The 16,712-nt window shown below is 45.6% G+C and overlaps 1 protein-coding gene across 6 annotated transcripts in view; it reads right to left on the reverse strand.

The window, feature by feature from the left end:
• LOC128884415 (sodium/potassium/calcium exchanger Nckx30C) overlaps nt 1-16,712 on the reverse strand; it is a 91,021-nt gene that overhangs the window by 32,955 nt on the left and 41,354 nt on the right. For 2 of the 6 annotated variants that reach the window (XM_054137858.1, XM_054137831.1), the window contains one exon: nt 15,895-16,168. In XM_054137858.1, coding sequence (XP_053993833.1) covers nt 15,895-16,168 — 274 coding nt within the window. Of the gene's footprint in view, nt 1-15,894; nt 16,172-16,712 lie in introns of all 6 variants that reach the window. The other 4 variants (XM_054137849.1, XM_054137822.1, XM_054137867.1 and 1 more) reach the window with 3 other exon arrangements.

Consider the following 16,712-nt stretch of genomic DNA (forward strand, 5'->3'; position numbering starts at 1 on the left):
GTTCAAAAAATGAAAAGCTCGTTCAAATCATTGATCTAAAAGTCTGTCCAATCGCGGGCACGATACACGAAGGAGCGCGTCCTTGTCAGTCAGGGCAAGGGGGAGAAGCTTTTCGCAGCCACTGCAAATGCGCAAGACCGGCAGGCACGTCGTCGTTCCATTTAAGCATGCATTTAAGATCTGGCCAAAGCTGGAACTGCGAAATAATTATGAGCAAGGGTCATTCAAGCGTTCCTCGCGCGCCCATCGCTACGTTCCACTTCGCGCGATTACCTCGAACAGCTCCGCGTTACGTAACAGTTACCATTTTCCGGTCCGTTTTGCGAACCGACCTCGGCTGCTAACTACCAGCGACGGGATTCGAAACGTCTTCGGTGTCATTTAACGCTTTCAAAAGTTTCGATGCTTTCAGGACAGTCCACTTCTAAAACTTTCAACGTGTCCCCAGCAGCCTCTCGAGCCTATATCTCGCTCGCGGGGACATTTTCGGAGCGACGCGAACTTCCGTAGTCCCGACTCATCCGAACGTTTTCAATTTCTTTGCCTCGACTCGTCTGCGATGGACAGGAGAACGGAATTATTAACCTCCTTAAGCGTCTTTCAGAGCGTATACCGTACAACCACACGAAGTTTAGTGATATGTTAGGACCACACGTTCGAGTTTTTCATATTTTCTAGTTTCTGTAATAAAAATAGACTTGGATCCTTGATTTTTGATTACGGGACCCATCGAACATCTGTATTTTATCGTGAATTTAAGGAACTATAAGAAGCAGTAGGGAACTATAAGAATACGTACAAGATTCAAAAAAATATACATGTCGAATCGAGTAACCTCCTCCTTTTCGAAGTCGGTTAAAAATCCTATGACTCGTATGACGTTGAACTTCGTCGTTCGTTATATTTTATTCCGGGTCCCATCTTCTATTTTTATTTCCTTATAGAATTTTACCTACGTCTGCCCGTAATGCTTATGCTTCGACAGCTTAGCGACAACGATGTCAACGAATGATCCTTTTACGAGGATCGGATGAGTCTTCGAGCCGTTTATCGCGCACGTAACAGGTTTAACTTTCGCGATCAGGCCAATTGGATTACCAGAGTCGAATGTCGCAACACGCGCTAACAGATCGCCGAGAAAATCTTGTTTAGGAGAAATCGCAAAGCCGATTGTTCCCTTTAGCGTCGGGCGAACATACGTCTCGCTTAGAATTTGTTTCTTTTCCCCTAATTAGCAGCAATCGTATTAGACGATAGTCGCGTGTTCCTGCAAACGACTTCCGCAGGAGATTGCACGTAAATTTAATGGATTCTCGGATCCATTGTTCGCGCCCGAGGAAGAGGAGGGCAAGAAAGAAGGAGCGTAAACTTTGATTACGGTAGTAATAAAGAGAATAAGCGGCGAGCATGAAATGTGGCGCGATTTTTCCGCTGGAAGTGCACGCGTCGGCTGCTTACGCGTTCCCACCGTTTCCTGACGAAGCATGTGCTTTAAGAACCGTTGCTATCTCAGCGAATACCGAGTCCGCAGGTAACTCCGGCCGCTCCAAGGGTGAGAACTAATTTCGCGTCGGTGATTTTCTTTCCTCCTTCCGGAGATGGCCTTAATTAATAGCGGATAGGAGGAAGCGGATCCGGGCTCGTGAATCAACCGAGATTTCCGTTTCGTTATCGTTACCCGCGGTAATTTTCAAGAAAATTTGCGCCCGCCCGGTCCAGAGGCGTTCGGAAAACTCCACTTGCCTGCAGGACAGCGTCCGGGGTGCTATCGTCGTCCACCCGATCCCGAACTACCGTTATCTTCGTGAACGAAATGAAAGTTCGAGCTGTACCGAGGGCGCTTATCGTCGCGGAAGATCTCAGTGGAGAGAAACGTCCGTGGAAAAAAGGAATTAAAATTACTCGCATCGCGTAGCCTCAGGAACGGTGAAAATAAATGGCCCATATTTTTATATAGAGAGTTTTAATATGAAACGAACACGAGGCAGACTTCTCTTATTTTTGCGCGGATAAAGGTTCGCGGGAATAAACGAAACGGAGCCTTTCTTTTTTTATTTATGGAGCTCTCAAAATTGGGGTCTATTTTTACTTCAGGTAGGAACCCAACAATTTATTCGCTGTAAGATTTTCCATATTATTAAGAGGAAAGGTCCCTTCTCTTTGATGAAACGTTCTTTGCTACAAGGATTGAAACGTCGCCGCAATGCTAAAGTCGCGTGTGGTTACTATGAATCGTAAATCAACCGTCTATAGTATCGGAATGAGAGTTGCACGGACGTTAATCGAATGACGTAGCACTAGAGAATTATTAATTCGCAACCTTGACTAACCTTGAACGTTCTCGAACAGCGATTCAACTAATCTCGACGAATTCGAGCAGGGCAAGCGTACCAAGGATAAGGGAATCGGACTACCTCGTTAAAAGAAAACCGTGTCCTAGGAACCACCCCCGCGCTTTTGCGAACGAGCAAACTTTTCCCGCTGTACAATGGCTCCGTTCGAGCTACATCGACTTTTGTTTTCCCTCGGCTGCTCTCCGGCGTTCTCAAAGGGGACAGACGTTCAGCATCGTTTGTAATTATTCGGACTTTATGCATTTGGGAAAGACGCGGATCGCATCCTTGGCATTTAAACGCCGCTACTCGCGAAATACGCGTTCCTCTCGTTTCCTTTGGCTCTCGTATAATTCGAACTTTTATTCGCGTTTCGACACCCCCGAGGTTCCAAAGAAAGATTCTAATTTATTCGCTCTCGAGATATCCGAGGGAATAAAAAATGCAACTGTTTTATTAAAATATTAACAATTACCGCGGAGTGCTCGCGATTTCCCACGGAAACTTTCAAAGGATCCCGCCCGCACTTTGCGAATACGCGACGCAGGAAAGGACATTCGCGAATGAAATGATTAATTCAAGAAGCGTTCGAGCAATCGAGGTAAGGACGGGATACACTGCTCCTCGAATAATTAATGAGCGGTACTGTTTCGAATGAACGTCTCGCACCCGTGTAAATTACTACAATATGTCCCCCTGAAAGGGGCGCGTACACCACCCCGTTGTTGGCAAATATTTTCTTAGCTTCTGGCGACCAACTTCCGACACTTCGTCCTCGGGGCGTATCTTTTCCAGCGTAATTCAGCCCTCGTAATTCAACCTCGGAACTGCCATAGTCGACGGAAACGCGTTAACTCCGCTTTCGACGGCCGGCTCCCTGAGAAACGGCTGTAAGACAGTTGAAATTCGCTCGTAACCACGACCCGACTCGACTTCCACCGATCCTGATACTTATTCCCGCGATAGTAGGTCAAAGAGGAAACTCGAAGGGTCGAGAAAGAATGGCGAGAAGAACACTGAAAGTCGCTGCGCGATACCAAAGTGTCCGTCTAGCCGGAGGCTACCTCGTCTGATATTTATCTCGTTCTTCTTCTTTACCCGTTCTTCCTTTCTGCTCTCTTTTTAACGCAATAAACAGCAATTCCAGTCCAATTGTGACATTTGTATCGCGAAGAATTTGTTCAAACGCTACTTTTTTAGAATATAAATCTGTTTCGGATCTAAGACCCCATCGAGGACCTTCCTCAGCATCGATTTTATTTTATATTCTAGACACCGTAACTTTTTTTTTTTCTCGACACAGGCTCTGGTTAGACCACGTACACGTCGACGTAGATGTATGCATCCCCAACGTGCATCGTTAGTAGTGTTTATCGATTAACCCGCCCGCGACGGACGCGATGGGGGGAAAAAAAAGTGGCATATTTAACGCGTTTTCTTAAATATTTAGAACGGCCGACCGCGTCCAGCGATGGCCAGGGTAAATATTTGCGGCAACGACGACTTTAAAGCAGTCTAAGCTCCCCTGGCGATCGTTGCCGCTATAATCGTTGAAATAATTAACGCGACGGCGTTGAGATAGCAGAAAGTGGCGCGAGTGGACGTTCGAAGATTGCGATCGTTAACGTCGACCTCGAAACGACGACGATTTGAAAAACTGCTCTATAAAAGACCCGAAACGAAACACGGTTACATCTGTTGGTTGTTTAGTCAAAATTACAGTAGATTAATGTCTCAATACGATCGAAGATTTTGTTCCCGATACTACTTGGTTTTTTTGGTCGACGAACTTTAAAGGTAACTCGTTAACAAAAATTAAAGAGTACACGTGTAGTATTTTTCCATCACCGTGCGAGTTTACCTCTGCCCGTACAGAACAAGATTTCGCCCTCGGGATGCGTCCTTGTTAAAATACTCTCGCAGACACATGCATTAAGGACCTCGTTAACGAGCGGTTCGTGCGGACTCTGCAGCGCTGGATCTTTTTACTTTCTTGGTTCTAGTCAGCAGAAGGGAAGAATTACCATTCTGCGTGCGCAGGACAGAATTCTGTACCTAAGTATTTGCCGCCTTCGTCCCTGTTCCTTCCATTCAATTTGCGAAAAGGAACGATCGAACTATATCGCCTCTCGCACTGTTTTTAATCTTGGAACGTTCGTTCGGAAGTTTCGACTATTAACGAACTCCGTAAGTAGAATTGGCGAGAAATCGTCAGACATGAATGAGTTGTTTGTATTCCAGCCAATATTAACCCTTTGTACTCGAGGCCTTGTTTTCTGGTATCTACCAGCAACTTGAGATGTTTCTTACCATTCTATTGGCATGAATTCTAAGCTATCTAGATTTCAGAATAAGGTCACCTTTATCCTCACTGATTCTATTGACATTTCGAGCTCCATAGAAATTAAACTTAAAGAAACATTAGGTATTGTAGATTTGCTGCGTGAAACCTAATGGTGACTGAGAATTACCTCTCAAACCTCGCGAATGGTCAAAAACTCGATAGGTTCTAAACCGGTGAGTTCTGGCAACGTCGACAGCTTTCTTGCCTCGATTTCTAGATGGATGCGTGAAATATTGCACGTGTCCCGCGGGTGGGTGTCAGTCGATGGATCGTCGAGTTCGAAAGAAAAGCTCGCGTGCAAAGAAGAGGAAGACCGTAATTCGGCGATTAGCTTCGACCAATCGGGGACCCGCGTCGCTGCGACGCGCTATGTCAAAGAGAAAAGAACTCCGGCGAGTGGCCTTCGTTCTCGAAGCTAGAAACGAGGCGAGAGAAAGAAAAGCGAGGAGCCCTGGGCGAGAAGTCGGACCGCGATGAAAGTATCGACCCCTAAGCCGCCCCGAGCGAGATAGAAAGGCGTACGGGAGAAACGCGCAAATAGGAGAGCCTCCGCGGTAGACGGAACGCGAGTGAATAGAAAAAGGAAACGGGCCAACGTGTGTTAAGCTGTTAGACTTCGGTAATTTTTTACTCTTTGTATTCTGTTTCCTCTCCTCGCGATCTGCTGTAAGGAAAGGTGAGGAGCACGGGCGAAGTTAACGGGAACAAAAGAACAGGGACGTGTGTTTAATTAGAACTTCCCGTTTAAGGGGAGACTGTGCGAGAGTCTTTGTTCAAATGTTCGATAAAGCACGATGAAAGTTTTCTGAAAGTACGTCTCTGTTTTTTTTTTTTGGGATCGTTACACGTTGTTCTACCCCCCTCTCTTAAGCTCTCCGAGACAGTAGGATTCGATGGATAAATAAATATTTACACAAGTATCGTAAGAACGCTTAGGGCGATCGAGTCCAAGTGGATCGGAGGAGAAGAGTCGATTAATTTAGTCGTCGACTATCAGAGATTCTCAAGGCAACGTAAAATAGAACGACAGTCTCGTTATTTGCCCGACACGATGAGAATTTCGAAGCCAGGTCTACAGGATTCGGAGAGGACGGAAGAAACGAAAGAGGCTCGGCCGGATCAAGTGGAATAAGCCCGTGCAGGTCGGCCGAAGTGTCACCCATTAACCTACAAAGCTCGATCGGGGCTGTGTTTATTCGGCGGGCATGCTCCGGTTTTACGAACGATTAAAACGAGCTTGTGTCCTTCGTAATCAGAGTCGTCGTTAAGGTGACGCTTTTCAGCTGCGACGAGCCACCCGACTGGAAAGAAAACACGCACTCGTTTAACGCCGCCGCGATACGTACAGGGTGTGCGCGAGGTAACTCGTCAGAAACAGGCCACCCTAAACTAATTCTGCCTTTGGTTCATTTTTTACGCGTGGCGCACGTTTAAATTAAATTTAACGACCTTATCTTTAACGCGGGTAACTGTGTCTGTTACTGTAAAAGTTTATTTTAATTGAGAATTCTCGATGTCGTCGTATAATAAGACTGTCGCAAGAGCGGTCGAAAGCGAAAACGTAACTTGGAGTTAGATTCAAAACCAGCAATTTATCTTGAGAGCTTTAGGCACATGTTTTAATAACGCTCCTGCTTCGGGTAAAATAACAAACACGTTGACGATGTGTTCTAAAATGGTTACGTCTCAAAACGAATGTACGACCTCTTTTATATATTTCTTTATACATTTTTGAAAAGGCCAATGTTGAAAATTGTACTCGAACCCTCCCACTGTAGTGCCACCCGGTGCTAGTGCAGAATACGAAGTTATTCATGAAAGTGAGAATGTTAAACTTGAATTTATTCATGAAGGTGAGAATGGTGAGGTTGAAGTTACTCGTGTAAGTGGGCACGTGTTAGGGTTGAAATTATTCATGGAAGTGGGACCGTTAAGGAAGAATTTATTCGCAAAAGTGGGAATCTTAACTCGACTTATTTACGAAATTAGGAAGATCAAAGTCGTAGTCGGTTGTGAAAACGAGAATGGAAAAGTTATTTAGAGACGGGGGGATGTTACAGGAGCGAAACGATCATTGAGCGGAGGTGCGTCGAAGGGTTGCTGTCAAAAATAACGATGGGTTCGGTTGGTGAGTCAGTCGGTGTGACATCGTGAGTCACTGCTTGACCCCGTGGGTCATAGGTTGCCGACCATCGCTGAAAATTTGTACAACGTATCGTTCCGAAAATAAAATTTTACCGTGCATACACGCGGCTTAAAAGAAGCTCGACTAAATTAATGGTGGCCTTCGAAAGGAAACGTATTTTCCACCCTCTCTTTTAGCTCGACACCCCGTATAGCGAGCACGTGGAGGGAAAGGACATCGAGCGAGGCGATCGTTAAGAACGTAGATATAGATCTCGGCGCGTCCTTCGCACGGTTGTAAAACCGCCTCGTTAATAGAGCAAATATTTTTGTGTTTGTCGGTGCGGTAGGTCGGCGAATGGTTGGCAACCCTGGGAGGTTAGCTTTCCCCGTCCTCGTAAGGTTCGCGTGTGTCCGCGCGCATGGGAGACAATTTCATCCGTTCTAAGCAAGAATTTCATTCTGGCCTTCTTTATTTTCTCCTCGGTCGTAGCCAGGGAACCTAACACGGTTAGACGTCAGCCGGGAGGAAACTGTGGGAATGAAAGCGTAAAAGCTCCAAGGGAAAAAGCGTCGCGGGGGTAATCCCAAGGTTCGTTCGGTGCAATGAGAGCCAGCATCTTTGAAGTTCCTTTATCTCGAAGCAAATTTTCGCGGAGTCGAGTGCCTCCTGAACCTGGTGATCGTTATGTTTCTTAAAGACCTATTCTGGCCCCTTTTGGAAAAATCGACTTCCCGCTGTATTAGATAAAAGCTTCCTGGAATCATATTTTCAAGGTCCTAAGCTCGAGGAAAATGTTTCAGATCCGCGGGCTTGGAAACAAGCACTTATTAAATCAACATGGAAGAATTCTTATAAAGATGCACGACGAATAACGTGTGAAAGATAAGGAACCTATGACGAGATGCTGGTTAAATAGAAATGAAAATTAGAACAAAGTTTCTACGCACGGGTCGGCTACGTTTGCTGTTTATTAAGAATTATTATTTGAATAAAATTCAGCCTACTTCTGACGGACGCGCAGCGTCGAGATAACGAGTTCCCGGCATCTTCCGGCGTCGTTTCGCGAATTATCCAGAAAATTGAGCCCCGAGTTCGAGTGTCGTTGCTCTTGTCCCTGTTTCTCATCATCAGGAACGAAGTTTCGCGAACGGATCGCGAAGGGAGCAGCTGTAATTACTTGGAACGTTGCACGGCGATATAAATATTAAAATGGGAAAAACTACTTTGCATCGCCGACTCTTACACAGAACATAATTGATACGGAGGACGCTGGTTAAATAGAAATGAAAATTTAGCACGATGAAATAAAAATTCTAAATCTTGTTAAAAGGATGCGATGGGAATAGTAAGATCGATTTCTCGATTATAGGAGAACAGAAAACAATGAGTGAAATAAATTAACGGAGTATGATATTCATAGGACATGTAATATACGAGTACTTTGATGTAACAAGAAGACTTTAATTATTTGATTAGGTTGTCTGGAAGGCCTGAATATATCGGAATGGTTGAAAACAAATAACACGTGTAGATCCCTTAAAAGGTATGGAAAATAATGGTACCTCTGCAACTCAATAAGTGTATATTAAAATTCAAATACGCCTTTGAATGTTTGTAAAAATTGTCACAAACTTTTTGGACAACTTAATAAACCTGATTCGGAATGTTTTCACAACTCGTTTAAATTGTACCCGTTTTTACCTCCGAAAATACCAGTATTTTATCCCTCAAAGTACTTCAGGGATCCAAGGATAACAAAGGGATTCAGCTCACGTTTTTCGCGCATTATTGTTTCCTGGCGAGTGTACGATACCGAGGAAATCATGATCACTGAGCTCGCATCGCCCTAGGGAAGAGGATGGATGGAATGGGAGGTACGAAAAATAGCGCAAACATCGAGTGTTGTCGATCGATATCGGCAGAGCCCTTTTTGGTGGAGTCGGATTCCCGCGAGGGTCTCGCGTGTAAACGATTAGACGCGGGTGCCAGGTAATTCCAATGCAAAAGCCGCAGTGATTGATTACTCGGGCTTGCCCCAGCCTGTCGAGCGAAGGTCGCCGAGTTTGCGATGCTTCTTGTTAGCTTTCGGCTCCGTCGAAACGGTTACGGTTTCAGAAAAATCGACAAACAACGAGTGTAACGATGTTCCCTTTCCTAAACAAACCACCGACCCCAGCGCGAGGTTTACGCAAAATTGTTTCACCAAAGAATCGCGTAAAAAATTCGCGAAACTTTGCTCGCCTCGTAGCGAGGCAACTCCGTGCAAACGAAGGAAAGACGCGCGAAATTCGATAGACATTCAGGACATCCGTGTTTCGCGTTTGCTCTTTTGAACGACGAGGAAGGGCGGGTCGCGGGAGATCGAGGGGAGGGGTTGACATTTAGGACAAACTTGGACTGTTCCCTCTGTAAATAGAACGAAGGCTGCAAACTAGGCGCTGGGAATTAAGTAAAAGTATGACGGAACGTTAACCAACGGCAGTCGAGAGTTCGAGAGCAAAGACTAGGAATTAAAGCAGCGCGGCCCAATTTGTTAATATCATCCCCCGGCGGAGCGGCGCGTAATCGGGACTCGTATCCCAGGGGACAGGAATGTGACGAGGATTTTCGATAAAACAACTCTCTCGCTCTCTCCACCCCCTTTCATCTCGCTTTTGCACCTATATAGTAAACGCCGTTGGGGATTTCGATTGGCCTTCCGTCACAATGCCGCTTGGTATTATCCACAAGTTATTAAAAAACCTAGCCAGCTGGCGCATCCCGTTCATTGCGAATAACACGTTCGATTGGGATGATTCGACGACGAGTGACGCACGAGGAGTGTCGCTTCTAAAAAGTTTACTCGAGTCGACTGCACCTCCAAAACATGGTACATAGAAATGTATCCTTTTAAAATGATCGAAAAGGACGAGACATTAATCCTTTGCACTCGAGGCGTTTTTTTCTGGTATCTACCAGCAACTCGAAATGTTTCTTCTAGATTTGAGAATAAGGCTACCTTTTCCTCACCGACAATCATTTTATCAACACTTCGAGCTCCGAAGAAATTAAACTTAAAGAAACATTAGGTATCGTAGATTTGCTGCGAAACCTAATGGTGACTGAGAGTCGCCTCTCGAGTGCAAAGGGTTAAATTAAAAGTGGAAGTGCTCCTAACGCATAGGAGCAATTTTACAAACGATATTTTTTGGTAACACTTCAGCTTCCCTTCCACCTATTATCTCTAGAAAAATATCTCTAGATAACCAACAAGCAGCGATGGGCAAAATCCTAGGCTTCGAATAAATCCGAAGTTTACCGATATGTTTGTCTCGTTTCTTCTGTTGAACATTTTCCAAAGAAGGAAACGAGAGAAACACGTCGGTAAACTTCGGATTTATTCGAAGCCTAAGGTTTTGCCCATCGCTGCCAACAAGGTAGTACAATAATAATATATTAACGGAATTTCATAAAAATTCATAGAGTGCTGAAATTTAAGGGAAATTCGGCAGCTAAAGCTCGCGTTTCCCGTGAACGGAAGGAGGAAGGCTGGAGGACCTAGGTCGCGGGAAAATACCGATCCTTCCTCCAGGAAGGGTAGCGGATTCGTCCTGAATATTATCTCGAGCGTCGCTCGCGACGTGATGTCCGGATGACGTTGAAGGCCCGAAGTTTAAAGGAAGGGAAAAGGAAGCCGAGCCCCAAGTGTGGATTCGCTAGTTACCATCGATCGATACGGGGAGGTTTCTAGGTCAGGGTCCCGATACATACTCGCCACTCACCGCTACTCGTGGATATGTGCTCAAAACGCGTCCCGCAAATTCATTCGAAGCCGACCGCACAGCCTCTCCCGCGATTCCCGCAGACCACCTGCCACCCTCTATTTTTCCGCCTGCTAACTCGTCGCGAGAAAATCGAGGAGACGAGAAGAAAGGAGAGCGGGCCGAGCGAATGCTCCCGACAATAAAAATAGGTGGCTGCCTCTCGAGCCAGGGGGAAAAAAGTTTTCCAGTTTCCAGATGGGTCTGTTTGAACGCGCACCCACCCACACACACACACACACACGCGCGCGCGCGCGCGCGGACGCTGTCTGCCACGAAATCGCGTATCGAACGTTTCCCAAGCAATCGAGATTAATGACGCGCTTTCGATGGCTGACTTCGCGTTCCGGGAAAAAGAGGACGAGGGAATATATTGCGCGACGCACGGTCGGATTAAATTGTGTTGTTAATCGCGCGAGTCGAATATTTTTTTTTATCATTTCTGAGAGGATATTTTATTCGACGATAGACACACATTGTAATTGGTACTACGATCAATTATTTCTGGCCAATTTGTGCGATATTGTACGATTCGAATTCGTTTAACTAGTTATACAAATTTTAGCGTATAGTCGTTGGATAAAATATTGAAGCGTTTTGTTCGTCGATCGAAACGTGGCGTTTTCGCGGAGAGGAAAGACCGAATGAAATTTCGTTCCTTAATTTTCGGTTCGATGGCTCGATTAACCGTAAAACCTGCGCGAAAGAGTTGTCTAATTGATGATCGTCCTTTTCTTTTCATTCGCGCGTGACCTGACCCATTTATATAACCGAGTCCGGTACACGGTACGTGCGCAACCCCGAAATCAATTTCAACGTCGAGATTACCGGGTTACCTTCTGGATTAAGATTCCTATCGATCACGCCACCGCGATCTCTGTTTCTTTGGTTGACATACGGTTGTCGGGACACCTGTACAAATTCCATCGTCGATGCACTATATTTTTCTATTGACCTAACCGCTACGAGCACGGAGTACGGACGAGCCGAATTCTTGTCTACGTAAAAAGTTTCGAATATCGTCGACGATATTTTTAAACAGAAGGCTTGCGCGAAGTTTTTTAATCGATAAGTCTGATTATTGGATTCGGTTGCTCGGAAGCGGAGATTGGCGTGCATCCTAACAGACTGTACCGAAGCTACAGAGTCTAAGACAACTATCTAAGTAAACCTCAACGCGTAAAGTACCCGAAAACAATTTATCCACTGGTTGCACAAGCTTAAGCCGACGTGCGACGCGTAGATTATTGCAATCTACACAAAACAGGTGGGCTGGAGAGGAGAGAGGCTCGCGGTCGCGAAATGCACGCTGTGAAATCCATTTCCACGAGACAGAGAATGTTACCGTGGCACGATGGAACAAAAGCCCCAAAACGCGATCGAAATCGTCTCGGAGATTGCTCTACAGAAAATGCCATTCAATTAGCTCGCCGAAGTAACTACCGAGGAAGAAATAAATTTCAATTCCCATTTACGCTTTCGCGCCCTGTAAATTATATTTTAAATTAATATCGAACGGGTTTAAATACTACGTAAAAAGTTCATACTCGTTTCCTACCTTCCCTACTAAAGAAAATGTAAACCTCAAATTACTATACATTCCTATTCCGTGAAAAAATTTCATCGCACGATTCGACTTCGATTTCAACACGAAGAGTAACGAGTACTCGAAATTTTAATCCGGATAAGAATTCTGCTCGCCTCCGGAGGAACGTAAAAAAACTGGGTTCGTAGTAGTCGAGGGTTTAACAACGGGAGCCGAAACATTCTCGGATGGAGAGAAACGGAAGCGTCTCATCTTCGGAAGTGAACGTTCGCCAAGGTATTCCCCGGGCGAATGGGGCGCGTACCCGTCGTAAATTTTCAACGTCGATCGCCCGGTTCTAATATCGCGAGGCGCCCTCGACCCCGTCTCCTCTGGATCGAGTGTCATCCGAGAGAAAGGGAGACGCGAGGACGGAATACCATCAAGACCCATGGTGAGAAATCGCGCGGCTTCCCTGCTTCGTAAAAGAGTAATTACCGTGGTCGAGATCGTTCCCTGCAGGAATTACAATTCCAATCTATCCGGGAGCAATCGAGGCAGATTCTTCGATGGAGGGGTTGAGCGGAGGTGGGCGCGATTTTATTCGATTAATAGATGACGCGCCGAAACTTGCGACGATTTATTCGCAACGTTCGCTCGATTGAGCTGTTGCTCGTTAAACGTGAAACGTAATACGATTGCGCGATTCCGATTGTAATTTCTAGCGAAACGTAATACTGCGCGTTTTAATCGAGCGAATAAAATAAACAAGGCTTTCCTTTCAAAGGATCATCTAATATTACCGAAAATTATCGAGATATCAATTTTGCGTTCGTTACACGAATTTCTTTATCGAGATGGAGAATTTTGCCCATCGACGAGGGGGGAAGGTTATCGTTTATCGGCCCCATCGTTATTAGTGCCAGGTCCGCTGGCAAACAGCGGCCTCGCGGACCTTCTACAGTCGATGAAAAATAACGTTCCGGTTTTTTTTTTCTACGAGGCCGTGGGCTGATCTATAAATACGCAAAGGACAGCGTTGGGATAGGGAGCGAGAGCGTGGTAACGACCACGTAGTAGCATTTATTTTCCCAGTCACTGTCGAATCGTATCGCTCCCGGTTAATCTGATAGACCTGATCGCTCGTCGATGCATCGCGGGACGCGTATTGCAGTCTGTCAAAGAAAAACGTGACCAGCGTAACTTTTAAATCGTTCATTACAAAAGTACGTCGATACTCCGATAGCTACTCGATTTTACGTTTTCTGGACTTATGAGATTCCTCAATTATTTCGGTCTCGCGTTATTTAATCTATATGTTAATTTGGATATTCATCGATTACTCGAACAGTAAATTATTCAACCGGAACCAACGCTAGTTCAGTAGTACTACTGATTCTTAGACTCTAGGTGCGTCGAACGATCCGCGACAGCGTACGCAGGCACTCGGCACGACATTGAACTTCTGGCTCGTTATCGTCGAGTGCTCGCAACGTTTAATCGCTTCGCACGACCCAACGGTGCACACAACCATCGGTCATGCAACGAAACCAACGTAGCTAGACGAGCAACAACGACGAATCCCGTTTCGCGAAACTCGTGTCGCGCGGGAAAGACGCTCGGTAAAATAGCACGTTATATAAGAACGTTCCAGAGGCCGCCGTGGTGTATATATGCGGGTCAATTGATTAATAATTCGAGGCCTTTCGTGTAGCCTCGATTCGGGACGAATCTTAATCGGAATTTTAAATACGTCAAAACACACTTAGTTTGGGAAACTCCGACGGATCCACCTCGTAATTGGTATTAATTAAATTACGAATCGGTGGATCGAATCTGTGTACTCGTGGTTTTTTTCCTTTAACTGATTCAAGTTGATACATATACCACATGTTTCTACTGTTATTTTTTCAATACTCATAACTTGCTACGTATACTATAATTTACCATAACTATTTTTTCTAGTATGTCGACGTTTCGACCAATCGTCGATGGTCTCTTCCAGGTGTACGACAACGTGCGGAAAAAAAATAATCTTGAGAATAGTCATCGGTAGACTGGGGATCTTTATGCAAAATAAAATCTTGGTAAACGTACCTACGAAAATTGAACCTAAATTTATTTTACTCTGTAAATATTATAATACGAACTTTACTCTCAATATTTTTTATATTCTTGCACATTTAAAATCCCTATAAATGCAAAAAAATCCGCAGTCTAGTCATCGGTATTTCGAATAGAGAAAAATATTTGGAGTAATTCACTCCTGAATAGGACCAATGCTATAGGAAACGTCGACTCGATATACCTTTACTCAAACTACCAAACTTTCTTAAATTAACATTCCTCTGCGCTACTGTCTACCGATCTACCGATACTCGAAACAAATCTACGATTACTTCTTGCTCCTACGATCTAAACAAATCTACTACATTTTCCCGTGTTCCTTTTATTTTTCGCGAATCACCCTGTCCAGATACTCGGTCGAACCACGATCCAAGGTTTCGCGACCGGGCGGAAACGTTCTTCGATATGTTTCACCGGGTCAAGAGTTCCCAGGCTTGGCCTGGCTGTCGATAGAGAGAGATAACCGCGGCCTTGATAAGCGTCTCTACATTTAAAAGCACTTTAAACGACAGAACCCGTAGGAAGTTTTGCGGTTCGTCGCGGTGGCGCGTCGCGGAAGAAAGCTTTCCTCGGCCACGGATACGGGCGAGCGGAAAAATATAACGCTCGACGTCTGGCGGCTCTCTTAAAGACGATCGTCGACATTCGCGGAGTCGAGTATCGATCTGTTCCTGCTGGTCTACGACCTTCGCGAGGGTAGCCAATGCGTTATCGCTCGGAAGTCTTCGCAATCGCCACTGGCGATCGAGTAATGGGATTAATACTGCCACTCTAATCCAAAAAAGGTACAGTGTCTCATTTTTTTTGCCTACTCTGAAACAATCGAAACTGTTTATACTCGTTGGCGTAACGAAACGAATGTGTTTCGTTCGCGCAAGACGTCATAGTGTGAATCAAGTTAACGAAGATGTTATAAAAATTTAGCTAATAATCTTGTTAGTCTTTATTTAATTGCAATCGCTGCTATACGGGGCGGTTAGACGTCTGAGCGATAGCGCGTTCTACATCGAGACAGTGACATCTCTGTTTCGAACCGTGAAACTTATATCTGCGATCGAGGTACCCGGAAGCGTTACGCGAGACCACGGCCCGTGCACGTAGTACGGTGAGTGAAAACATCGACGCGAGAACCACACGATTAAGGAAAAAAGAAAAGAGTTTCTGTAGTATATTACCGAAACATCTTCGTCTTCGAGGACGATCGGTTCTCGCGTCGCAGTCTACGATTCCTCGCTTAAAGCACACGAGCATCGATGCTACTAAAAACGAGTCCAAACGCGACTACTTTCGATCGTTCGTTTACTCGAATCGATCCAAAATAAAACTACCGACTACGTACGACGCGTTTGGATTCATTTTCACCTGGGAAAACCTCGTCGAACCATAAGCGATATTAATGTACGCGCGCGGCACCGGTTGGAAGTTCCGTCAGTGGGTTCACCAGTTCCGCTATCTGGTCGATGACTCTAGTCGATGGATACTCGATCCTTCGTAGCGAGGAATCACCGTACGCGTTTGTATTAGAAGAAAAAAAAAAAAGCTACGCTATAATTGCTAAAAGACTACCAGCTAAGAGCGTGCTGTCAGCGCTAAGGCAAAGCGGCAAGCGAGAGTGATAGAGTGTGGAGTTGGTATACCGGCGCGGGACTGACCGTCGTGGAGCGGATCGATCGTGTGGATCATAAGCTGTAGCAGGCCGTGCCTGAACTTGGCGTGGCTCTCCCTGGAATGAGACGAGGGGCCACCGTGGGCTCCCTGCTCGCAGCCCTGTCCTGCCGTGCCACCAGCACCACTGCTGCTGCCACCTCTGCTGCTGCACCCGGCCTCTCCACCCGCCGGTATGCCGCTGCTTCCGCATGCACCCGACACGCCACCCACGCTCGTCTCGCTACTGTTCGTCGCGTTCGGATGCTGCTGGAACACACACGTCATTTCGTCTCTCAATACAACATCGATTCTTCTCCCCTCCTTCGTTTTTTTTTTCTTTGTTTGTTTTGGGTTCTGTTTGTATCTGTTCTGTTCGTTTCGTCTCGCTTTCACCCCCTTCGCTAGACCGATGGTTCGTCGTGGGGGCTGCTCGATAGCATTAGAAGTCTACAGGGCGGAGGAAGGGAATGAGACGTGGATGTATGTTTAACGATTGCTCAGACATTTATGGTGAGTGATCGATGAAAGCTTCGAATTCTGATAAGCCTAGACAAATGTGCAATGTTCGTCTGTAGGTACACGATCCCTCGATATATGGAATACATTTATTTGAACGCGTTCACTGCCAGATAAATGTTATTGAAAGTTTTTCTGCTAAAATGATATATTATTCAAGCTACCGGAGACTGAATAGCGTAGGAGTCTAAACGAAAAATAAGGCACGGGGATTCGAAGCCACGATCCTCGGATCCACAGTCGATCGCTTTACCTACGCGACCAATCCCGTACCCTACGTTTCGTGTTCTTA

The sequence above is a fragment of the Hylaeus volcanicus genome, chromosome 1, assembly GCF_026283585.1.
Source record: "Hylaeus volcanicus isolate JK05 chromosome 1, UHH_iyHylVolc1.0_haploid, whole genome shotgun sequence".
Taxonomy (NCBI): Eukaryota; Metazoa; Arthropoda; class Insecta; order Hymenoptera; family Colletidae; genus Hylaeus; species Hylaeus volcanicus.